Source organism: Hypomesus transpacificus, chromosome 17 (assembly GCF_021917145.1).
Source record: "Hypomesus transpacificus isolate Combined female chromosome 17, fHypTra1, whole genome shotgun sequence".
Classification (NCBI taxonomy): domain Eukaryota; kingdom Metazoa; phylum Chordata; class Actinopteri; order Osmeriformes; family Osmeridae; genus Hypomesus; species Hypomesus transpacificus.
Window position 1 is genome coordinate 15,423,792 of NC_061076.1, and position 25,629 is coordinate 15,449,420.

At 45.9% G+C, this 25,629-nt stretch overlaps 2 protein-coding genes across 6 annotated transcripts; one reads left to right on the top strand and one right to left on the bottom strand.

Annotated features, from left to right (window-relative positions):
• LOC124479258 (choline transporter-like protein 2) lies at positions 1 to 17,470 on the bottom strand. 3 transcript variants are annotated; one of them, XM_047037927.1, is made up of 22 exons: positions 17,307 to 17,470; positions 9,467 to 9,515; positions 9,292 to 9,365; positions 8,793 to 8,877; positions 8,527 to 8,611; positions 8,243 to 8,356; positions 8,006 to 8,066; positions 7,634 to 7,757; positions 7,367 to 7,450; positions 7,131 to 7,243; positions 6,873 to 7,004; positions 6,042 to 6,141; positions 5,671 to 5,763; positions 5,336 to 5,420; positions 4,961 to 5,223; positions 4,728 to 4,822; positions 4,386 to 4,489; positions 4,113 to 4,186; positions 3,946 to 4,016; positions 3,646 to 3,734; positions 3,375 to 3,459; positions 1 to 1,079 (listed from the first exon to the last, which is right to left on the bottom strand). In XM_047037927.1, the coding sequence occupies exons 1-22, from the start codon at positions 17,332 to 17,334 to the stop codon at positions 973 to 975; spliced, it is 2,115 nt and encodes a 704-aa protein (XP_046893883.1). In that variant the 5' UTR covers positions 17,335 to 17,470; the 3' UTR covers positions 1 to 972. The 3 variants fall into 3 exon arrangements, with proteins under 3 accessions (XP_046893883.1, XP_046893882.1, XP_046893884.1); XM_047037926.1 differs by lacking the exon at positions 17,307 to 17,470 and adding an exon at positions 10,890 to 11,338; XM_047037928.1 differs by lacking the exons at positions 1 to 1,079; positions 17,307 to 17,470 and adding exons at positions 1,392 to 2,555; positions 10,890 to 11,338.
• On the top strand, positions 11,471 to 25,108 carry LOC124479297 (glutaryl-CoA dehydrogenase, mitochondrial-like). 3 transcript variants are annotated; one of them, XM_047037994.1, is made up of 13 exons: positions 11,471 to 11,558; positions 18,872 to 18,941; positions 19,496 to 19,609; positions 19,706 to 19,741; positions 19,895 to 20,035; positions 20,296 to 20,358; positions 20,758 to 20,928; positions 21,537 to 21,666; positions 22,906 to 23,122; positions 23,216 to 23,319; positions 23,556 to 23,681; positions 23,924 to 24,084; positions 24,385 to 25,108. In XM_047037994.1, exons 3-13 carry the CDS (start codon positions 19,507 to 19,509, stop codon positions 24,456 to 24,458), a joined length of 1,326 nt encoding a protein of 441 aa, XP_046893950.1. In that variant the 5' UTR covers positions 11,471 to 11,558; positions 18,872 to 18,941; positions 19,496 to 19,506; the 3' UTR covers positions 24,459 to 25,108. The 3 variants fall into 3 exon arrangements, with proteins under 3 accessions (XP_046893950.1, XP_046893951.1, XP_046893952.1); XM_047037995.1 differs by lacking the exon at positions 11,471 to 11,558 and adding an exon at positions 18,589 to 18,607; XM_047037996.1 differs by lacking the exon at positions 11,471 to 11,558 and adding an exon at positions 18,689 to 18,707.
• Positions 25,109 to 25,629: the final 521 nt, after the last annotated feature.

The following is a 25,629-nucleotide window of genomic DNA, read 5'->3' on the forward strand; positions in this document are numbered from 1 at the left end:
TAAAAAAAATCATTTTTATTTTAGTTTATAGAAACAACACACTTACATGCCAAATACCACAGGTTAATTTTACCATGCATGCTTTCCTGGCTAAGTTTACACATGTCACACAAAGAGACTGCTTCAAACTGTGCTTAAGAACCCTTGAGAGAAAAGGTATATTTTGATGTTTGCGGACATGTTATGGTGTCCTCAGGAGCTGGTATAGAGAAGGCATTAAGGTTGCTGATAAATATAGGGATGCCAATAGGCTTGACTATAAACAGCTTTGGTAAAAATTTAAATTAAAAGGAATTGGTAGTATTGACAAAATCATTCTTTAGTATTCATTGAAATAGTTGCATAGTATTCAAGTTCCATTATCAAAAACTGAAACTGACAGAAACGAGACCTTTTCTGTGCAGACCTGCAGTATGTGGGTGTATAATCCATATTCGTTCTTCGCCCGCCTTCATGTAACTCACTCCAAAACAATATTCCACATAAAATACCTGTACCTCAATATTTGTGCTGACATTTGAGAAAGTGAGATCAAACACTAACCATACAGATTGTCATAAGTACATTTTTCCATTCAGGAGGTGTCATATATATATATATATATATATATATATACTTAAATCCTAAAAACAACTGCGAGGCAAATTCAAAACACCTGACAAAAACACCCTGGCTCGGATGCAGCTCTGGCTTAAACTACATTGGGGAACTTTTACACAACCTGAACCAGAGGGGGGGGGGGGGGGGGGGGGGGGGGGGGGGGGGGGGGGACTGCCCCTGGTGTGCATGTGTGGACACATGACACTACTGATATCACATACACAATGACACAAGTGTTCCAGCACAATAGTTTTGGCTAAATCCCGGCTTTAAAAAAGCCATATTCCACTACATTTGGAATTTCAAACCATTATGGACATCAGCCTGACTTTCCTTCCTCTCACGCACGCCTCCATCCCCACAGGGGGCGCTCTACTCCGCTGGCTCCGCCTTGTTCTTCTTCTTCAGAACTTGGAGGAGGCTTTCGGACATCAAGTATGGTCTCTCGGCGCTGCCGTCATTCCTCTCGAGGTCCTCCACTGAAGAACACAAACGTATAATTAGGCGCTCAAGATCCGTCTTTCATGTCAAACATCTACAACAAAAGGCCAGACCAGATGTAAATAGCCATGTGGAATACGGCATCATATGTCATAACATGGAAACAGTTCTCTACAGCTGGAAACAGTCAACATGCATCCAAACATTCACCTGCCTTGGTGTGAATCCAGCCTATGAAGGGGTTACAGTAACTGTATGGTAAACATCTAGACAATTCTGATAAGATCTCCCATTCATCGGGTCCCCCCACATTTAGAACACCGAGAAAAAAAAGGAGTTGAAGAAGCAGGAAATGGAAACCATCTTTAATCCTGTAGTGATCATAAGCATGACTACCAACATGCAGAAACGGCACGGAGGAAAAGGAGGCACAGGAGATTCAGTATGAAAGCTCTACCACGGAGATGAATTCCCTAACAAACTGTTCCTCTTCAAATACACTTTTTCCACAATAAACGATCCTACAGTAGTCAAGCTGGGCTGGGCCGTCCTGTGGTTTCCGGTCGACTATATTTACTGGAACTACCCTGTAAAACGTGGACTTGAGGCACGAGTCACCTAGTTTTGCATGTCTGCTCAACCAGATGGAGGGAATGCAAAAACTTAAGGCTCATTTGACATTGTTAGTGACACAGTGCAAGTGAAGACTGTGCCTTTTAAAACCAGGCTGATAAAACACTTGTGTTGACAGGCAGTCAATGCAAGTCAAGATGTGTTATATTAGACTGGATTGATTTAGATAGACTCTCACATAGAGCTGTTACCCTGACGATCATCTCCATCAGGAAGTTACCAAAGGATACAAAACGATCACTTCATGGCTGTAGCCATCAGTGAATCGGTCTTGAGAAATAAAAGTGCACTTAACGTTGTTCAAGTTGTACCACAGATTAATACTGATAAGTGCTACAGTAATCTGTAAACCATAAATTATTTTAGCTGGACGTTTATAAATGAGGCACGTGACTTGGCTTAAGACAGGACGGGGGGGGGGGCAAGACATGAGAGCACCTCCTACAGTACAAGGTTTAAGCAAACCTTAATATACAGTCCTTGAAAAGACTTCAAACACCATTTGACAACGGCCTGCGATTCATCTAGTGTCTTCCCCCTACAGTCCAAATGCTTCAAAACGTCTCTATGCACTTCTGAAGACTCCTACAAAAAAGGTATTTGAGTGGACTAGAAGCCCTCCGCCACTTGACCTCGTTCTGCCCATCAACAGCGTCTCTGCTCTAACTACTCCAGTTAACCCGTGTCCTCCTCCTCCTTCTTCTTCTCCCCTTCCTGAAGCTGCAGCGGGACCTGGACCTCCTGGCTGGAGGACCGCAGGGGTAGAGAGGCCTCCTGATCCCCGGTCTCAGGAGCCTTGTTCTCCCACAGGATGTCATGGAGGGTCGCAGACATGAAATATGGACGCTCCACCGAACCGTCATTTCTCTCCAGGTCCTCGCCTTCGTGTTGCCGTTTGTGTGTGCGTGTGTGAGTCATTTCAAAAGAATATCAGGGATAGGGTTTGTTTCGGGGTTTAGGGATGGGCAGATTGATTATTTAAAACCAAAGACAAGGACAGTGGGTGAGAGGGAAGGGAAATATTGAGGCAGAGAGGATGAAATGGAGGAATATGGATTTGAGGGAGAGAGGAACAAAAGAGAGAAAGAGAAAGTCAAAATCTCAAGCGAAAGCATCCCTTGTGCATTTTAGGTTTTGCCAAAACACCCAGAACATCCAAATCACCAATGATTAGCAAGTTACCATTAAGCTCAGGTTACCATTCAGCCATATTAGTACACAATAACACAGTGCTGATATAGCAGTAAAGCATTACCAAAAGACCCAATCATGCAATTGTGAGCAGAGACAGACCTCCATGCAATCACATCTACAAGAAGTTAGCAAAAGATCACCATAAAGTGTTCTAATTTGCAATAAACATGAACTTGATAGCAGAGCACCTGTAGTTGAACTGATTTGTAAAGTTGACCATGATGTGCAGCCATAACTTGAAGCCAGCCCAGAACAGTACATTTTATGGAAATGTAACAGACTTCAGCTCGACTTGCGGGAGGTCCTGGAGTGTGACTTGTCTGAACTCTGTACGAGAAGACTACAACCCCCTGCGTCCCTCAAACCTGACCTCTTCTTGTACCTGGAGGCCTCTGCTCCTCTCCTGTAGAACCCCTCACCACCTCCTCTATGTCACATACGCATGCCACGTGTACAGTATACATGTGCGGTGAAACACGGCGAGGGGTCGTCATGGTGATACTCACAGAAGCAGAGGAAGAGAGTGTCCACACACATGGCGTACACGCTGAAGAACCCATGGGCGATGAGATAGGACCCGACAACCACAGTCTGTGGACAGACAGAAACGTCACTAACCACTCCCGACAGTCCACGCCCCATTAGTATACTGGATGTTTGTCTTTTCACTACGTTCTGGGTTAACACGGTGGAATTGTTTTTGCGATTTCGTTGCTTCTTGTTGCTTTATGTGGAAATCGTTGCCAGTGTTGTGTTGACTTAAGGCCGCCAACTTACCAGGATAGGCACCCAGTAATAGTGCAGGTTAGGGGCTGTGTTTTCCAACGCCTTCACCCTCCCAGAGAAGAAGAAGAATGCAAAGATTCCTGGGAAATGAAGTAGGGAGAACCGGTCTTAGATATGTACTTCAAAATGAGCAGTTATTCTTTTATGGATCATTATTATTACATATACAAGACGTAATGGTCAAACTAGAGGACTTGGAAGTTCAAGGTTGGTTTATGGCTTTGGTTTATGTATTCATTTATTTTTTTGGTTTATGGCTATACTAAAAACAAGTCATAGTGGCTGACTTACCCACAAGGCCCACAATGAGCAGTTTACCCAGGAACAACAGGAAGTCTGTCACCTTGTCCAGGACGGCAACCCTGAGGTGTCAAACGTCAAACGTATCACAGGACTCAGTGATGGAACTCCCCCCCCCCCCCCTCTCACACTCCAGACTCACACGGGACCTCACTCACCTGATCATGTTCCTCATGAGGAGTAAAAAGGCATCACTGGCGGACGCGCAAAAGTTTTTGCCATATATCGCTACCTGAGGGGTAGCAGAAAGACTAGATGAGAACTTGGGGGCTTTCAAAACTAGGACCTTCCCTTTTCCTCCACAGTGAGAGCTGAGTACACTCTGCTCCGGTAGTACAACATTTGCATCCACAATAGCTCACAAGCATAGTGGTTTACAGTTGTATCCACTCGAGTAACAGAAGGAACAGTTTGTTTGGCGATGAGGCTACCATAATGTAGGCATTCCTGTTGAGGAACTTAATGAATTTCTCCAGACACCAGAAGCAGCACTTGAGGCAGCAGAGCAGGAACTTAGTGCACTTGTTCTCTGTTCCTGAAAAGACAAGAAAGGCAAAAAGAAACAGTAACTCAGCACAACATATTAGTTCATGACATTTCCCCTTAAAACTACAAAGATGTCCAACATTTTTATTTATTCGTATCCATTTAAATCAGCTGCTGTAACTGTGAAATGTCCCCAGTGTTGGATAAATAAAGTCAACCACTCAATGAATAAAGTAAATCAAATGTGTGATGGTCTGTCCCGCTGTGGCCAGGGCAGACTGACCGACCTTTGAGCTTGTGGTCCAGGTACTCTAGCAGAACCCTGATGACCTGGACGATGGAGAGGATCAGGGAACCAAAGGCCAGAGATCCCGTGTGGTACCTGGCCAGGATATAGGAGGTGTTACAGTATCTCCAACACACACCTACCTGAGGGATCCACTCGCACACCTGAGACACCCCCCCCCCCCCCCCCCGATAAACGGATCCACCTGAGAGATCTCCCCAGACACACACACACCTGAGAGATCTCCCTAGGGAGGAGAAGACGGGGAAGGCAGGCATGTCGTCAGGCTTGACAAAGGCCCAGTAGTAGGAGGCGAAGGCGCCGGCCAGGGTCATCTGACCCAGCGCGGTGACAAAGTTGGCGCACCAGAAGAACAGGAAGACATTGTAGAACTGCAGGCCAATCAGGTACTTGTGATAGGGCGTCTCGCCACCATACAAGGCAAAGAGACACTCGGAGTCTGGGCAGCTGGCCTTCATGGCCGAGGTGGTGAAGTTCTGGGAGGAGGAGAGAATGAACGAACAAGAGAAAGAGAAAGCGATAAGGGAACCCGTCGAGGAAGACGAGACGCGCATGTGAAAGTGAGTATAGGGCAGCGGTGGGACTTACAGCTGGGTCGCAGTTCTGTCTGGAGTACTCACACGCCGTCTCGTTGAACACCTTATAGATGGGCTCGTTAGACGTGGATAGGAAACTGGACAGGGCTGTCAAGGACTACATCAGGACGGACAGAAAACTACAAATCCCAACTCTTAGCCAGCCGGCGCCAGTTCAGGCGTGGGGCAGCAAAATATCAGATGGCATCTTGGTCCTAAACCAGTTACTTCAAACATGGGTACACAGGCCTTTTGCTTTACTTTGTGCACATGAAGGGACTACAATACATCTCCATAGTGATGTAGTTCTCACTCAGAGGAATCCATTTCCCAGGTGCTTAAGGATACACAGCGGTGACGGCCCAGTAGGCGATGACCATTGCCAGGAGGACGAAGGTGAAGAGAGGGTAGAACAGAGACGACATCACATGCCCTATGGCCCTGAAATCAAAACGCAAACACATCAACAAGCCGGCCAATCAAGAGGAACTCCACGTGAGCAGACCATCGACGGGCTCGAGTTGGCCACGTTTCCATTTCTCAAGGAGCTTCTGTTCTTGAACGCCCTCATCAGCCGGTTTTATCAATCCATTCTGCCTTCCCCAGCCAGACAAATCCAGTTTGAAGTCAAGCACTCCGGACCCTGCCATTTCCACCCCCCCCCCCCTAATGGGCTGTACAACCAGAGTAGCAGACACACTGTCTGGTTGTGTTCTGACCTGCTGGCCTCTTTGATGAGGGCGATGGCGATAAGGATCCGCTTCCTGAGGAAGATGAGCAGGAGGATGATGACCACCTCCACGATGGCCAGGATGATAACTGGAGGGAGAAAGAGAGAGATGATTTCATCCTTGGCGACATTTTATTTGAAGGGGGTGTGCATGAGAGTGACTTGACACCGTTATAATCCAAGACGTGGCCTGGATGACACTGGGCGTTCATGACTTGTCATGAGGTCATTTATGATGTAACAATGGCATTGGGATGTCTTTGTTACGACAACTTGACATGAAGCAAGACAACAAACCGTCACTGTTTTTGTTGTGACAACTTGACATTACACCGAACTACACCCCTGCATGAGCCTCTCATCCATTGGTGGATGCACGCTTGCTTCAGCACAGTGATACGATTGGCAAGTGTCGTTTGGCAGAAACACAATAGTGGAACTGCTCAAAGGGTCTGTGGAATATCTTGGTTAGCTGGGTCATGATTTCTGGAAAGAGACATTAAAGTTGAGTTTTTCAAATCTGTTTTTGTTGTTGCTTTGAGCACCACCAGATCAAGTTCCATTATATTCTAAAGGTGGCAGACATCTCCACAGCCAATATCTCTAAAACTCGGAAGCTCACACCAAAACAACAAACTGAGGTGAGACTCAACTTGTCATAAAGACATTGACAGGTTTTGTCGTCTTGGTTAACGTAAAGTTGTCACGACAAAGACGTTTTCCAAAAATGTCAACTTTTCAGGTTCAGTAAAGATTTAGGGGAGGTTGCCAGGTGGTAATGCGGGGGTTTTGGTACAGGTTACAGAAAGGTTCTACTCACTGAAGGCCAGCCAGGTCTGTCTGATCTGGAGGTAGACAGCGAAGTCCGTCTGGAAGCCCAGGTCCTGCAGTGTAACGTCTGAACCAGGAGTTTCCTTCAAGGAGACGTACTCCATGGAGCAGTGGAAAATGCCTGACCCGCAACACAAACAGAGGCCAAAAGGGGGAGACATTTATTTACTGTTCTGTATCGGGAGTGAGACTTCACCTGCTACTCCGTAGCATAAATGTGGTTACTAAAGCAACCTGGCCAGCTTACCGTATCCTATGACCAGGATCACCATGACGATCATCACCCAGACCATAATGCCTGCCAGGAAGCGCAGGAGGACGATGAACAACAGGCTGGTGAGCATGGCGATGACCAAGCCTCTGGAGTGAGGAGAAGAGAAGAGGGGACAGGGAGAGAGACCCGCGTTACATTTTAGATAGTGTTACTCGCCGGTAGGTGCAATTCAAAGTGAGCCACGCTGAGAAGGCAGTAGAGCCCCTTACATGAGGATCCAGTACCAGGAGTGAGTGTAATCCTCAAAGATCTTCATGGCCACCTGGCGCGCCTCGATCACCACTGTGGCGTTCCTACGGGAACACACGATGCATTCACTTAGCAGGACTCTTCTAAAACCACAACACAGCCACTACAGGATGGGATACGTGGGGGAGTATTGGGGTGCAACGACAGCAAAAAAGGGGAGGGAGGGGCTACCATCCCTCCAGTGCTAGCAGTGGCTCATGGCTCCACACTCCCACCAGTGAGCTTACTTGACCCCTGCCACCAGGTCCTTGGCGTCTCTCATTGTCCCCGAGCCGTCGTCAAAATGGGAGCTGTTTCCCACGGTGATCTCGCCTCCCTTTTGGCCCAGGGCTGGGAAGCATCTCCGTGTGACTGTGTGTGCGTGTAGGAATAGAAATAGGAAGAAGAAAAAAAAAAACACTGAGCATTGAGGCAACAAGCACAACAAACATAAACATCTCGTCTTGTTTTCCAGCATGTCACATACTGAATACACAAAGGGTACCAGAGTGAACTAGGATGAATGGGCCAGTAATGTGAGCAAGTTAGTGATGTGGGTTAGGGTTAGTGATGTGGGATATACTGTATGTAAAGGTTGGAGTGACAGACGGTAGACTTACAGGGCTTGCTAGGAGTCAACATGGCAGGACAGAGGCCGGCTTTCAGGATCTCTGGTACAGTCTAAAACACACGGCCAAGGGGCAAGACCACACTCTCAGACACCGGTTCAGATCATTTTATAAACATTGATCTAAATTCTTCAGACAGAAAGGGCAACATCGTTTGGGAAATGAACACATTTGAAATGTGATTATTTGAAAGCCATGGCGAGGAAAGATTCCTGGCATTTTAAGCACCATTGTGTCGGTCAACCCCTCCTGGCAGAAGTTCTTGTAATATTTGAAGTCTTCTTTGTTGATGTTGGCCTTGACGAGGGTCATAAACTTATCAGGGCACTTCTCCACACACATCTGGGGGGGGAATGTCACAAGAAACAGTGTGTGAAGCAAGATCAGTTCACTACAGACACAGACTGTGGCTCCGCAGTTATCAATGATTGGGAATAGCCATGGAGGAGTCGTGTGGACAAATATTATGCGGGTAAGAAGATAGAGATTCGGTCTGGTGTGGGTGGACCTACTTGTGTGGTAGGACACTGGAACTCCAGCAGCACCAAGGGACTGGCACACTTCATGATGTTGAAGTAGAACAAAAAGGGCTTCTGACTGCAGCAATAACACACACAAACCACACATCTCAGTCAACGCACACACACACACACACGTTTTCGGCGAATCCCCAAAGAAATGTGGTGAATAAACAGCCAGGAGACGACAATGAGTCAACGACCCGGGGTAATGATTGTGTACGCTTCGTCATACGGCTCAGTGTCCTGGGATGACTTACTCCAGAGGAGTGCCGACCTGCCCACAGAACTGCCCTCTGCTGTCCGTGGGGTAGATCACCTTCCTGGGGTCGCCCTGAGACCAGGCTGGGGGCAGAAGAGGACACACGGGGATCGTTACCACCCGGAGAGACAGCTGGACGTTTGACTTCAAACAAGAGAGCAACCGCCACTACTAGAGCGAGTCTTAGGTTCCTAAACGCATACCGTTTGGATGTACAAACGATGAGGTTTATCAACGTAACACATACATTTATCTCTCCATCTACCTCTCTTGGAAGTTGCTTTGGATAAAAGCGTCTGCTCAATGCATACATGTAAATGTATCCAAAGAAATGTGCACATCCAAAGTGCAGCAAATGATCAAGGACTATACGTGCACAGAATTACAGTGGTCATTGCCAAGAAACAAAGAGGAAATGACATCACATCTCCCATTCAGCATCACAGATCCATTCTCTCAGGTCCCACAAGATCTTAGGGGTTGGCTAAGGTCCTTACCGAGTATACCCACGGCAACATAGCCCAGTATGGCGATGATGAAGAGGATGCAGCATATGATGTCAGTGCAGCCCCTGGAGAGAGGAGGACAGAGAGATCAGTCACGCTTCGGTTAAGGCAGCGGGGCTGTGGGGGCCGACATCGTTAAAGGGAACTCACATTAAAATGTTCTCACCTGTTATAGATGGGGCCCTTAAAAGTGGGGTCATATTTTCTTGGTTCACCTGCAGACACAAAACAGTAGCGTCATGAGAACTATTCTGAAACAGCATGAGATTGTAACCCGTGCATTCCACTCCCAATGCTACATTACCCTCATCGGTGTGTGGCTGCCAAATAACTTTGAATATCAAGTACTCTAGAGCATAAATGAATGAGCATGACAAAAACATGGATGTTACAGTTAGGTCTAATTCATGGGAATCGTAAATACTTCAAATAGGCAATCCTTCCCCTTTACTACACTCCCCCTCTCCTCCCCCAGGCAGTCAGATCATTCGTCGCTCTAGGGTAACACAGACACACCCGGCAACCAGAGATTCCTCCCTGGTGACTAAGCACCCACTATGCAGCATGTCATCCTGCAGTACCACCCTGCAACCACTTGAGGTCAGCAACACCACTATATGGCTAAAGCTTATTGACCTCTCCCTCCACAAAAGAATAATCCTCAGACAGCGAGACGACCATTCCAGAGACCAAAACAATTAAACCAGAGACTGGCTGACGGTACAATATAAAAACACGCCCAATCTACAACTGTGGTTGTTAACTGAGGAGAGGCCCCATCTCTCAGTGCTAGAAGTCCACAGTCTGAGAACTCTGCTTTGTCTGGGTTCAGCCGTCACCAGCTGTATGATGTTCTGTGTGGCGTCATGGGCCATTAATAATGCACACGGCCGACGTTAATGCAGCCCCTAATGCAGTCATGCGTTTCCTGGACACAACATAACTCCACTGGGCATGCTCAGCAGCTCACCTCCACTCAGGCCGGGAGACGCTGGGAGAGAGAGGATGTGTGGCTGAACGGGATGATAGTCTGAGGTGCTCCAGGTGAGTTAAGAAGACCAAGCCATGTTAGATACATGCACATGCTAGCCTCATAGCTACCACAGAGCACAGTAAATAAGGGTACCAGGCACCTTTTAACTGGGTTTAATCATTGTGTACACACACACAGACAGAGAGACACACACAGCCTTATTTGATTAAGGAAAGAGAAAACACTGATAAAATAAGGCTGCAGTGTACTTCAGTCCACCTGTACAATCAGCTTTGCCAACCAGCGATCCACCCACGCCCGTTCCCAGGCCGCCCAGCCATTGCTGACACTGATACGGACGCTCCCGTTTCACCTCTGAGCTGCATTCTACACCCAACAAGTTACTCCAACACCTTCAACAAGCTAGTGACAGTTTATCTTGTTCAGGAGTGGGATACCCGCCAACAACCCAGTCAATGAGCGTTGTCAAGAGACACACAAAACCAACCGTGAGGTACTAGATACATTACAGTTCGTACACAAGGTAGATACTGGCAAGATAGTTTGGCCCTGGTAAAACAACATGCATCATAAAAGAGTTTAGAAGTGACTGTACCATTTTTTCCGTAAAAGTTCTCTTCTGGCATCTTGAATTCCTTTCAGGGGTTGATCTTTGAACTGATTTTCCCTCTCCTTCCTCCTGTTCTTCAGGCTGATGTTTTTAATTCTGCCCTTTCCTTCCTTTCCAGACAACTATGTACAAAAGTATGAACGATTTGAAACGCGTTTAAGTGTGAGAGAGCGGGAGGGAGGTAGGTCGGGAAACTTGTCCAACCAGTCTTGGGAAGCGCTGCACAGGGGTTCCACGCTGCCCTCTGCTCTTCCCCCAACAGCTGCCTGGCTCAAACCTCGGCTTCACCTGTTCACATTTCTCTCTTTCTCTTCCCCTTTTTCACTCGACAGAGAGCTCTTTTGTCTATTCGACTCCTGTCTTTGTACCCTGTTCGCTTTCTCAGTTTCCCTGCACTCTTTAGAGAGTCAGGCACCCAGCAGGTAGCACACCTACAGAGAGGGGAGGGGTGGGAAGAACCGCTGAAGGGTGGAAACACGATGGCTTGTTTTTGTACACGGGCCCCGCCCCTCCCCCCTCTGAGGAAAACGAGAGCGAGAGAGATAAACTTTTCCTTCCGATTTTACAAGCAGGATCGGCGCAAGCACGGACTCACTCTAGCATAGACCTGTATTCAATTTAAATCCATGCAAGCAGGCGAACGAGTGCTTCAGGGTGAGTTGAACTGACAACAAGGGAATTTGCTATATAAAGTGGTGGTTGATGAGATGCAGGTGTGCTGGTAATTAAGTCAGTCGCACAAGCTGAGCACAGGACGTCAAACTACCTGATCAACCTCACCCAGCCAACACTACATTTTGACTTGCAAATCTAACTGAGATCATCTCACCTAATAAGTAGTACCTGTTGTATCCCAACAATCATTGTCAAAATAGATGGGTATAAAGTTCTTGTTTTACCCATTTAAATGACAATTGCACTTTTCATTTTAAGAATAACATTTTTTGTAAGTTTATAAAAGTCAGGTAAGATTTTACAAAGCCATGTGTGCATGTTCCCCAGTCTCAGATATGTATTCTCCCCCTGGTGGTCATGCTACAACACTGCAGCTGGTTCCATCCAGCCGGCCTGGAACTGTTTAACGAATCCAAACCACATCCTGTTTATAGAGCTCTAACTTCTGGTGGTGCATACTAGAAGAAGATTCCACATTGTGGGGTGATTTCTACCAGTCTGAATCAGCAGTCAAGTATTGAATGTGTTGGTTTCCAGTGCATGTAAGGAGAGGATATTGTGTGGACATTGACAGACGAGTACAGTATAAGTCTGTTTTGAGACAGCACATAGTAAAAACTTCTGGTACAGTGCTTAAAAAGTTCATCTGGAATGAATCTGAAAAACGTTCCATGCTGTTCTGCTTCATTATGGCTCTCATGTTATAGCTCTGGGTTCACTTTGGGCTGGGCCAACTTTCCACCCACTGACAAGAGAACTTCTTTCTTCTTGTGAATTTTAGTACCACGCTAGACCTCTACTTTTGGTGAATCTCTGCCTGTAGGTTCCTCGGAAGACGTAAAGCACATTCGAAACGGCTCTGCCTGCACAAACTGGTTGTCATGGTGGTCTGCCATGCCAAAATAAAGGCTGGTCTACATTTAAAAGAAACAAAAGGTTACAATATTAGCTCATCAACATGCTAGTGATTTGTGTATCTGTAGGGTGATATTTAGGAGGAGACAGTGGATGATTCTGTATTACTTAAAACAGCCCATAATAGCAGTAGGACTCATTGTTAAGGCAGGAAGGCAGTTGGCAGTGTGTTGTTTTACTGGTCCTATCTTTAATCTACAAATATCGCCCGTCTGAAATGATTTAGGCTAATTCTATTTCTTGGTTTCTGCCCCGTCATGTTGCTAATGGCCTAGAAGGTTGGCTACTTGATACTACTAAATGATATTTGCTACAGCCCTAAGAATAGTCAGTGGCTATGTCGTGATTAGCAGCAATGCTACAACATCTCCAGAATCTGTCTAAGGAAGACAGTTCCTTGACAATGTCTCGTTTTTTAGGGCTTCCTAGATCTGAGGGAGGGTTGCCTTGGTATATTTTTGTCTCCATTTATTTTTCACAGTCATTTCCTGAGGGGAGATTCCAGCCATTCTTCTCCCTCTCCACTCTTCCTCCCCTCATCTTTTCTCTGACTCAGACCCTCCCCTAGTTATCCACTCATCTTCTTCTCTGCCCTGACTCATCCTCCCATCCTCTCTTACTCACTCCCTTCACTACGCTTCACCCCTCTTCTCTGTCCCTCCTCCTTTCTCCCTTTTTCTCCTCTCACCACACGGGTCAAATCATTCTTTCGAAAAACACATGGAGGGTCCTCCTAATTCTTTATGTCAAAATGCTGGTCTATACACCAGATTAAGTTCACATACGGGCTGAGGCCCATTTTGTACACTGATGGTGTCCTGTGACCAACCTAGTGAAAGAGACAACAGGGGCATGATGTCATCACTTGCATACCAGCACAGTCCTTTGCTCTGTTAGCCGCAGCTTTCTCCTCTCAGTCTCTCCTTCTCCTCTCAGTCTCTCCTCCTCCTCTCAGTCTCTCCTTCTCCTCTCAGTCTCTCCTTCTCCTCTCAGTCTCTCCTCCTCCTCTCAGTCTCTCCTTCTCCTCTCAGTCTCTCCTTCTCCTCTCAGTCTCTCCTTCTCCTCTCAGTCTTTCCTTCTCCTCTCAGTCTCTCCTCCTCCTCTCAGTCTCTCCTTCTCCTCTCAGTCTCTCCTTCTCCTCTCAGTCTCTCCTTCTCCTCTCAGTCTCTCCTTCTCCTCTCAGTCTCTCCTTCTCCTCTCAGTCTCTCCTTCTCCTCTCAGTCTCTCCTTCTCCTTTCGGTCTCTCCTTTTCCTCTCAGTCTCTCCTTCTCCTCTCAGTCTCTCCTTCTCCTCTCAGTCTCTCCTTCTCCTCTCAGTCTCTCCTTCTCCTCTCAGTCTCTCCTTCTCCTCTCAGTCTCTCCTTCTCCTTTCGGTCTCTCCTTTTCCTCTCAGTCTCTCCTTCTCCTCTCAGTCTCTCCTCCTCCTCTCAGTCTCTCCTTCTCCTCTCAGTCTCTCCTTCTCCTCTCAGTCTCTCCTTCTCCTCCCAGTCTCTCCTTCTCCTCCCAGTCTCTCCTTCTCCTCTCAGTCTCTCTTTCTCCTCCCAGTCTCTCCTTCGTGACTCGTTCTGTCTCTCCTTACAGACAGCTGACGTGGTGTGGAGAAATGCTTACCTTGAACATCATTCTGCTGATGATCAACAGTGTAGTGATACTGCGGTTTCAGTTTTCCAAAACCAGAAAATGAAGTTCCTAGACATCGTCTATTGGATGTGTGTCTTGTATGGTCTTCAGACCTCTTTGCATCTAATGTCTTCACAGCTGGACTAGATGATAGTGACAGGCACAGTTCCGACCATATATACAGTACAAACAACAGGAGTGTACTGGTGACAGTTTGCTGTCAAAACAAGGTCTCTACATGAAGAGTGGACATTTGGAGAAGTCTGTGAAATCACCACTTGGTTGTGAACTTTTTCAACAGATAAAACGTTAATTAAATTCAGAGACAGTTGCTCTTTGTGTCTGGTGCCAGTTTACCTCAACAGAATAAGCGAGAAAAATAGAGCACAGCTTCAGCAGCATTGTAAGTACCAACTCATAAACAATGGAGAAAACCTGATTACATTCACTGAAATGCAGAAGGAATGTCAACAACAAAAAAATCCATGAAACTAGACACAGAATCTGACTCTACAAACAATCTAACAATCTAGCCAATCGTTGGCAACTCTAGCAAGTGCCCTGTCTAACCACTGATTTTATATGTATATGTTTATATGTATATATTTTGCAGATTCTAATTCCGTCTGTATGGTGCATGCACATGCACCATACATTTAGTCATTTAGCAGACGCTCTTATCCAGAGCGACTCACAGTAAGTACAGGGACATTCCCCTGAGGCAAGTAGGGTGAAGGGCCTCACCCAAGGACACAACATCATTTTGCACGGCCGGGAATCGAACCAGCAACCTTCTGATTAATAGCCCGATTCCCTAACCGCTCAGCCATCTGACCACCATACAGGGCATTGGCCTTCACGCTCTGTGTCATCAGGACTAACAGAAACGCAGCAGAATCCCAGCCAAGGTCAACAGCTTTGGAGACCAGTCAGGAAAGGGAAGGTCAGCAGGGGACGACTGGCACAGTACACAAATAGACTGAGCCTTCCTCATGGCTCCTGTGAGGGTGGTCCCATAACAAAACCCAACTATTAAAAGGGCTGGCCCTGACAGCTTGTTCTGTTCTCCACCTTCTTTCTGACCCGAACGGCGTCCAAGTCTTCACTGCCTTCTGTCTGTCTGTAGCACATCCAGGACCAGCTTATGAATCAGTCACTTGGCTCTGTTTGGGTGAGCGAATGGATTAGAGTGAAATTAGGCTAACAGTAAGGAAAAAGTTTCATTTTCCTGCAGGGCATCTGTCTGTTTAACACACTGAAACGTGTCAGGGTGGGAACACAGCAATTGCCAGGATACAAAACAGACGAACTGGGAACTTAAATTATAAATGTCCACGACGAGCTAAAAAAGGACAACATAGCAAACTGACAGGCTCTTGAAGTGAAGATCTGAGTGACAGAATCAGGTTACAAAACCACTCCTATTTAAGTCTTCTAATTACACATCATCTGAGACTGCTTATGGCTGCAGGCAGGCTATGATCCAGCCTGGGACCCTCCTATTGAGGCTTCCTGGTCCATCATGGCCTGAAATTACTCCATGATGTGAGAGCAAACTTGGCCTAGCCTAGCTGGTAGCTATGTTTGGAGGACTACACCCACCAATACTGCATAGGAGGCTCTACAGTACCAGGAAAACCTTAATTACAACCTGAAAAACATTGGGTTGTGGAGGGGGAGATCTACGCCTATACTCTCCAGGATGTATCCTCGGCTGCTTGGTTAAAAAAAATGACAAAGATCCTGTGTGGATGTTGAATATCCTTGAGTATTGTCTTGTGTGTCTTGTGGGGAATTTTGGCCCTTCTGCTAAATGCTGTGTTTCTGACGCTCTGTTTATGTAGTCCAGGCAGTTTGAAAAAAGCAACAACAATGAGCTGGCAAAGAAAAGAACAGACCCGGTGTTATTCTAGCTGTTGATGATCTCATAATAACCTGCCAATGCCATATATTATTCATTTACCGATGGGGTATGTTTTCTGCTGTTCAAGTAGCGTTACTTCCCTTTGTTCATTACATTATGAGTCATAACATGAATTGAGTCATTTTGGGGGCAATATTTTGTGTCTTGTTGGATAGTTAGTCTTGTGAAAGATGTTGGTGACATTTTAGACTTTCCATGAAAACTCTTCTTGCTCGTGTGTTGTGGGAGAGAGTGTGTGTGTGTGTGTGTGTGTGTGTGTGTGTGTGTGTGTGTGTGTGTGTGTGTGTGTGTGTGTGTTTGAGTGAGAGAGAGACAGACAGAGAGACAGAGAGACAGAGAGACAGAGAGAGAAGGAAAGAGGAATCATAGGAGTTTAGAAAATCAATTAGTGATCATGGGATGCACAGAGCGAGGATAAGGGTGTGTTCACCAGACAGGATGGAAACATTAAAGCACATTATGGCTGGAGAGGGAGACGTGAAACGAACAAGTCAACCATCAAGCTAACCTTTCACCTCCTAACAGTGCTGTACAATCATCAAAATCTCTATCAAATATCAGACGATATCTGCACATGTATGCCAAGGTATAGCATCTGAGAATATCACATTTTTGTAGCCTATTTTTCCATCATTGGGTGTGTCACCACAAGAAGCTTGTTTACAGGGTATGTTTAAATCACAATTACAAGTGCTGAAAAAGATGTACAGGGCCAAATATTTAAAACATCTCAAGCAACAATTTTCAGTTCTGACATTTCTAATATAGAAGGTATTTTTTAATTATCCCTTCTATACTTAGCTGGGAGTTACACATTTTGTCTGCATACAGCTGGGAGATACCAAGCTTACCCTGCCATTCTGAGGAATGTAACAGCAACAACACATGAAACCCCTATGTTGGGACAGGACAACCCAGGCAATTAATATAGTCTTAACTCAAAATAACTATTGCAAATTGCAAATATCAGGAGCATTGAAACCTCGAGAATAGTTAACAGATATGTCATAACTCATTATTTGCCTTTTGTCTCATATCATGAAAACATGAAATGAATGAGAGCATATGAGAATATATGCAACTGAGAAACCATGAAACAGTCAAATTTGCGTATTAATAACAATGACGTGAGAGGCTGTGTGTAATACAAAAGCTTATCTGGATATAAACGACAAATTTGATTGAGTGAGCGTGGACTTCACTGACAAATCAGGACAGATGCACGTCTAAATGGTCTGCTGTGTTGCTCGAGGACACTCGAAAACTTACCATATTTCGGTTTCTCTTGTAGTTCCATTATGAAATGGTGTAAAGACTTGTAAAGGAAATCCTAAAAGCTACGCACCATAATTCCCAATATTGATGGAAAAGGTTGACGTGAACATGAACGTGGGTCAATGTTACTAGTCTGCCGAAGTCTACTGACAATCTGTACTCACTTCATAACATTTACTTTCACATTCCTTACTGGAGAGAATTGACCAATGAACGCTGGCAAAGTTTTGATCGACAAACAAACAAACCATTCCCTGGACGTACAGTAGGCGGGAACTAGTGCAAGCACCGCTATTCCAACGGAGCGTTATTATCTATTTATTACAGTCAGTCCCCACCTAGCTCCACACTGTCAGATGCATGTGAGTCATAAAAGTTATATCTCATTACCTTCAGATGAGCAAATGACGATAGTTATCTTCAAAGTTAAATACGAATGTATGGATATTAGTGGTTGATTATTCTTTCACAAAATAAATATCAGGACCTGAATAAGTTACTTTATCAAGATGATTTAACACAACCTAAATACTGTAATGAATATCACCTGTTCATTTATAATTTAGCCGGACAGCTGGTCAATGCCATATGTCTGTGTGTGTTGTGTCTTTGTAAGTGAATGACTGAAGTCCTCCTAAAATCAAGACCAATCAGGTTTTTAGTATTTAATTTAAAACTTAAAGATAGCCAAACAAATAGCCTAAATAATAAAATACACTTAAACACCCCTCCACCCAACCCCTCAAAAGACATTTATATGATGTAGACTATTTAATTCCTTAACTCCTTTCGGTTCTACAGTTCTTAAACTGTATGTCTGCATGGTGATGAGATCAGGTGTGGTGTGGTAGTGTCCTCCCCTCCAGATTTCGTCAACTTGTTGTTGAATGCTGCACTCTGCTGGTAAACCCAGGCCCAGATACAGTACATATCCTTCTTAAAATAGTAATCTGTAAATGTTTTCTTTGAAATGTATTCATGTTCTAATAGTATAGGCCTACACATTGATAAAACACTTTGATGGTTGAAATGAACTCATATGGGTTTTACTTCGTGTGGTGTCAATTTATGGCTGATCATTCATAAGTAGTTCATCAATCTTGGCTGATTGGACATCGTGAATGACAAGCAATCAAAAAAGTTAAACATTCAATGCTTTTATCACTGATTCCTTTTTTTTTACCACTGGGGGGATTGTTTATTCTCGGAAAAGAAATTATCCCATGGCCACGCCCTGTCGATATACGCCCCAAAAATAAACCAATCCAGTTCTTTCCTCTTCGGACGTGTCTACGGTAGGGACTACGGAGAGATCTCAGAAAGTAGACATTTTTAGTGATGATGACATTAGTACATTCCGGGTAACGTATGTATTTAGGCAACATATTTCATCAGGTGTGTGTAGCTTCTTATATACAAATGTTGTGAGTATTGTGTAGGTCATATTCAGTTAAAATGTTGATGAAATTTGAATCTTTTCCCAAACTGAAGTAAGAAAAGACCCACTCAACATGGCGACATATCATAACCACTAAAAGCTAAGACGGTTGTCTTTTTAGGTATCTTATTTTGCTACCTGTCAGAAGGGAAAGTCAGGTCACGGATTGCTACATTGAACAGTAACAACAGGTCAGTATGTTTATTATCACAAGTGCGCTTGCTGTTATTAACTACCCTAGCTAGGAATTCAATGTTTTAGTGCCTGTTATCTGTAATGCTAGTGGCAGTGGTGACAGCTTCTAAATAAATAGCCGATTCATGACTAGTACTATCTATTTAACTAGCAAGCATATCAGACTTAGCTTGAACAAGCTAGCTAGCTAGTAACTCAGTCCTACAGGTCACAAGCTTGCTGGGTCTTTTGTTATTTCTCAGCATTCGAAGTTCTCAACGTTTATTTGAACGAATAATGTATTTAAGCCTCACTGTCTAGACTAAACTACGCAACTCGCCACGACTCAAGTGTGTGTGTGTGTGTGTGTGTTTTTGACTGTGATAATGTGTAGAGTGTGTGTGTATGTGGTTGCAAAATAACCCACCAACTATAACTTGGTGAATCTATTTACTTGTAAACGAGGTGGACAAAAGGTAGACTATTCGCCTAGTCGTCAACGTTGTGAAGTTAGATTGCTTTGCTAATTGCATGTTACATAATTACAATGATGTGCCTTACTTCCCGAAAGGTGCACTGACCATGGCATTGAGAGGCACTGTGTGCCGTCTGCTCGGCAACTCGCAGAGATGTGCTATTATCACATCTTCCAGAGCACAGGGAACCGCTGCACCTGCACTCTGGGGTATGAAGAAGACAGATAACCCATAACTCGTTTGCCGTTGGCAACTCTTTTGTCCAAGTAAGCATTGTATGTGTCATCACAACCTTGTTCCCACAGATGCCGAGAGGTCAAGTGAGAAGAAAGCCAAAGCACGTACGTTGACAAACCTACCACCCGAATCGCTGTCTCCCACCATACTTCACCGTGTCACTTCGATCACTTTAACTTGTATTCCAACACACACGTGCTTTCAGTTATTGTTTAGATGCCATCTAATCATGCTGTGACCCACTCCCACCCCTCCAGCCAAGGTAAAGTTCAACTGGCAGGATGGCCTGGAGCTGGAGGGTCAGCTGACTGAAGAGGAGATCATGATCAGGGACTCTTTCCGTACCTACTGCCAAGACAAACTCATGCCCCGCATCCTCATGGCCAACAGACACGAGGGTACAGAAACACCTACGCTGGCTTCCTACACCCTCTCCCCTCACACACTCAGTCCTTCACCTCAGTATGCTGACACTCACGACACTTGAGTACTACGTTCAACGCGCTGAAGGAGACCACGTCAGGACAAACACAGGAAACAAACCGAATGCCAGATTTCTTGTGCTCTTCAAAGTTGCACTTTTGCCTTTGTTGTAGAATGTAGAAGGTGGATGTATTTCCAACCGACGTAACTAACGGGTCTGTTTTCTCGTCCTCAGTGTTCCATCGTGACATAGTGTCAGAGATGGGAGAACTAGGTGTCCTCGGCCCCACTATTAAAGGTAAGACGACAACAACCTTTTGATTCAGGCTCTGTGTTTTTTTTTTTTATCTGTTAGCTAGACTTTTTGTACGTCCATCAAGGACAAATGGATCAAGGCCACAGTCTTGTTTTCAGGGCTAAGCCAACCACAAGATCCTGACTGGCATGCTTGCTCTTGGACATACCACAATTCACAGCTAAGAAGTAGAAACTGAGAGGGATTTGGATTTCTGTGGAGTGGACTTTGGTCAGTCACCTCACGGGTGATGGAGCAAACAGGATATTTGTTTTCAAGTAGCCCCCGCCTGCTGTTTGCGTCATTCCAGAAACACAGCGATGAATTGACCACTTGAAATGTGGATGATCTCATTCCTTGCCTCCGCCTCCCTCTCCGTCCTCTCCCCTGCCCTCTGTCCAGGGTATGGCTGTGCCGGGACCAGCTACGTGGCCTACGGGCTGATTGCCAGGGAGGTGGAGAGGGTGGACAGCGGCTACAGGTCGGTGATGAGCGTCCAGTCCTCCCTTGTCATGTACCCCATCTACGCCTACGGGACCGAGGAGCAGAAGGAGAAGTACCTCCCCAGGCTGGGTGAGGACAGCGGGGGGGGGGGGGGGGGGGGGGGGGGTCGGGGAGCAGCACGTTGCCACCATCGTCCTGGAGGACACCGTATCACCTTGTTATTACCTTTCAAATCAGTTCGTGTTTTGATGTATTCGATTTGAAGGAGATTTACATTTATGCATTTAGCAGGCGCTTTTATCCAAAGCGACTTCCAAGAGAGAGCTTTACAAAAGAACAAAGGTCACTGATCATAACAACGAGGTAGTCCTAAACATTGCAAGCAGCCAAAACATGAAGCATACATTGTGAAAAAACTAAACAAGTGCCAAAAGGGAAGACCCATAAGAGCATGCAGTTATACAAGTTACAAATGAAAACAACATGAACCACAAAAAGTGCAAGACTGTACCTGTAGAAGAACAATCAACAGTAAAATATTTCACAGCGAGTACAAGACTTAACTTTGTTATAACTAACCTACAAGAGCAACAAGTCACTCAATAAGAGATTTCGACCTCTATGAGGGATTCTCGACAGACTTATTCTATCCCATACATTTGTTTTTAACGAAACTAGCCTCAAATGCCTCATGGTTTAATGTGGTCTCTGATACGACCCCCCCCCCCCACACCTAGCACGCGGAGAGATCCTGGGCTGTTTCGGCCTCACGGAACCCAATCACGGCAGCGACCCCTCCGGCATGGAAACCAGGGCCAAGTACAACCCGTCCAGCCGCACGTTCACCGTCTCGGGCTCCAAAACCTGGTGAGACACGACGGGGGGGGGGAGGTGATCAGGTGATCACCTGATGGTCGGGCCGGTGCCTTGAATGGTAGCTCCATGCTGTCGGTATGTAGGAAAGCGCTTTGAGTGCCGCTAAGGTAGAAAAGTGCTGTATGAATGTCTATTTAGTCTGTTTACCTCCAGTGTGGTCTGCACTGCCCTGTCCAAAGCAGCCTCGAGGAGATAGTCTGGTTTGGCATGTTGGTTTGATCCTTCCGGTTGTCCTTCTTGGCTATTCTCTTTGATATCTGCCTATTTTATAGCCTGTGGTTCATATTATGCTTTGAATCAACTTACAGCAGACACGAATGACACCAGAAATGGGCAAAATAATACCTGACGATGCCAAATTCCAGGCTTGAAATGGATATCTCTCAGCACATGAGGTGGACATGCAGTGTTTTATAACAGCGTATTTCAGCTTACTCTCTAATCACATTGCAACAGTATGCAATGTAAAGACGCATGTTTTGAATGTACTTTTTCCCCTGGCTATATTTAGTCAAGGTCAAGTCTATCCCTAGAAGCTTTGGGGTTGTAAACATGCCACTTCTTACATCCTGTTCGTCCACAAGGGGAAGCTGTTTAAGGGCGTGCTAATGTGAGGCATATTGGATTGCACTCCTATGCAGGGTGCTCAGATTTCGCTTTGCCTGGGACACTTAATTTAGCAGCAAAGAACTGAACTTCTACCAAGTATTAAGTGGAGTACACATTGAGATCTGACCTTTGTGTCTGTGCCTACTTCAAGTTCTCGGGCAGAGACAGATGTTGTGTAAGCTGTTTGATACCCAATTGATGTTGATTAGTAACTTATCTGAGCCTGTGGTTAGAGATCCGGGGCAAAATGTATTTGTCATGATGTTACACTGCTAATCAAGCACGTTCAAGAACTCTCAACTGTCCATATTCCTCAACATTCTAACCATAAGATATATAAACACATCTACAGGATGGTTTCTCGACACAGTGCCCTGTTAGGCCCCCTCCCTCCTCTACGTACTGTCGTGACGCCGTTTTCTGTCCCCTCTCTCGCCCCCTCCCTCTCTCGCCCCCTCCCTCTCGCCCCCTCCCTCTCTCGCCTCCCTCCCTCTCTCTCCCACTCTCTCCCTCTCTCCCTCCCTCTCTCGCCCCCCTCCCTCTCTCGCCTCCCTCCCTCTCTCGCCTCCCTCCCTCTCTCGCCCCCTCCCTCTCTCGCCCCCTCCCATCCTGCTCCCTCAGGATCACCAACTCCCCCGAGGCCGACATCGCGGTGGTCTGGGCCAAGTGCGAGGACGGGAAGGTGCGCGGCTTCATCCTGGAGCGCGGCATGAAGGGCTTCTCCACGCCCAAGATCGAGGGCAAGTTCTCCCTGCGGGCGTCCGCCACGGGCATGATCGTCATGGACGACGTGGAGGTCCCCGAGGAGAACCTGCTGCCTAAAGTCTCCGGCCTGGCGGTGAGGGGGGGGGATGGGGACGGGAGTGTTGTGGGTTCTCCCGCGCTTCTCTGGTTGGCAGTGTCTGACGTCTGTGCTCTCTCGGGGGTCCAGGGTCCCTTTGGTTGCCTGAACAACGCCCGCTACGGTATCGCCTGGGGAGCGCTGGGGGCGGCAGAGTTCTGCTTCCACGCCGCGCGCCAGTACACCCTGGACAGGTGGGAGGACGGCTCGTAGACCCGTTTAGCGACTGTTTCGAGACGGGATGTTTTGGACACGGGAAACTCCATACAGTGTTATGTTGATAATGATAATAGTCATTTTGAATTCAACTCAGCCTGCCTGCTGTTCACCACCTCATAGCTCACAGCTGCCTTGTCTGGTCTCTCTCTCGCTCTCCTCTCGCTCTCCTCTCGCTCTCCTCTCGCTCTCTCTCCCCTCTCTCTCCTCTCAGGATCCAGTTTGGGGTGCCTCTGGCCAGGAACCAGCTGATGCAGAAGAAGATGGCCGACATGCTGACTGAGATCACCATCGGCCTGCAGGCCTGCCTGCAACTGGGCAGGCTCATCGACGACAAGAAGTACGTAGGGGCTGGACGCGGCAAACCCGGACAGAGGGCGTTTGTAGATGTCAAAAACGACCTCCTAAGAGGACCAAACTCAGATTAAACCACATATATATATGAATATATCCACCATCAAATGCATCACATAACATGTGGAGATAGCTGGCATTTTAAGAGACCACAGGGGGCCTGGAAACAAAGAATCCCCCGACGAGAAAAAGGGGGTTGACGTGTGCTGCGGGTTCCTCCCCTGGCAGAGCCGCTCCGGAGATGATCTCCATGCTGAAGAGGAACAGCTGTGGCAAGTCCCTGGACATCGCCCGGCAGGCCAGAGACATGCTGGGGGGCAACGGCATCTCCGACGAGTACCACATCATCCGCCACGTCATGAACCTGGAGGCCGTCAACACGTACGAAGGTGAGGAGGGTGGAGGGGAGGAGCGTGGATGGGTCAGTGCACATTCTCTCCGGCAGGGGGCAGTAAGGGAGCGTTAGGCATGGGAGGAAAGTATTGCTTTTGCCACAATTAAGACCTGCAAAGATCTTGAAGACACGATGTGTCAGCAACAGTTTTCAATGTAAAATCCGTTAGTCCATCAGTGAGCAGGAAGTGTATTTTCTTTGCACATTTAGTTTGGTTATTCTGGATATTCCCAGATTATTCATTGCTGCCACCATCCATTCAAAGTGTGTGCTTATTGTTTCTGGTCTTCCACAGGTACCCATGACATCCATGCCCTGATTCTGGGCAGAGCAATCACTGGACTACAGTCCTTTACTGTGGCGAAGTAGACTGCCTGCAGCTGTTAGCACCTCTACAGACAACAACTCATATAAAACAACCTTCAAACGTCTTCTTAACAATGCTTTAGTAGCTGGCAGGTTGCTGAAATGGACTGTCAACTATGTATACCATAATGCCAAGGTTTTCTCTCTCCTAGTTTGTAGATTGTGTACATTAAATCTTTATTTTGAGGGAATAACCAGGTATAGGTTTTCAAGAGAAGTTTATCACTGAACCTTTGGGCTGTTGTGAACTGTAATTGTTTTCGGCATATTTTCAATTCCTACGAAAGCTATTTTTCTACTCTCAGTCTCAAAGTCCTGACTTTCTGAATACACGTTAGACAGTTTCATTCTAACCAATGTCAATTAAAAGGGATGAAGTGTTACTTTAGTCAAAGGATTTGAAAATATTTGGGGGGGGGAAACTGTTTAGATTGAGGTCCAGATGTGAACTTGGGACTGAGTCTTCAGACCTGTGTTTGTGAGTACCAAAGTTCAAACTCACAATCTCTCATCATTTCTCATGGTTAAATTTCACTTAAGCCTTTTGAGGAAATGTTTTTTGAAAGTTAAGATGTAATCTTTTGGCACTTCATGAGATCATTAACCAGATGTGGACGTCATGCATGGTTTGAAAAAAGCTTTTCTGAGCTTGACTTAAACGTTTTTTGGTTTGTTTCAATTACATTGTAGGGCGCATCAGATGCCTGGGATAAAACCTTAAAACAGTAGTTACTACACATTTTAGCTGGTGTTTATCCTGGGATATAAACCTTAAAACAGTAGTACTACACATTTTAGCTGGTGTTTATCCTCTGTCATACTTAGCCATGGGAGTTATGTATTTCAATCAATGAGATTGGGCATGAAGACAACTGATTTGGTGTGTACACATAGTACCAGAGGTTTTTTAGACCAGATTCCAAATTCAGAATGTATTGTGATGTGGTTTACAGTGGAGGAACACCAAATAGTTTTATCCCTTCACATGCTATGCTATAGATATGTTCTGTCTGACAGGATGTACTTGAATCTCAAAATGACAATGGGACAGATTTATAGCATCCCTTTATACAAGTTGGGTGTTTCATGAGAGAATTACTGGGAGAGAATACATATCTTAATTTCATTCAAATTGTTTATTACATTTTTGACTCCCACACAAGGCAGACGCCCA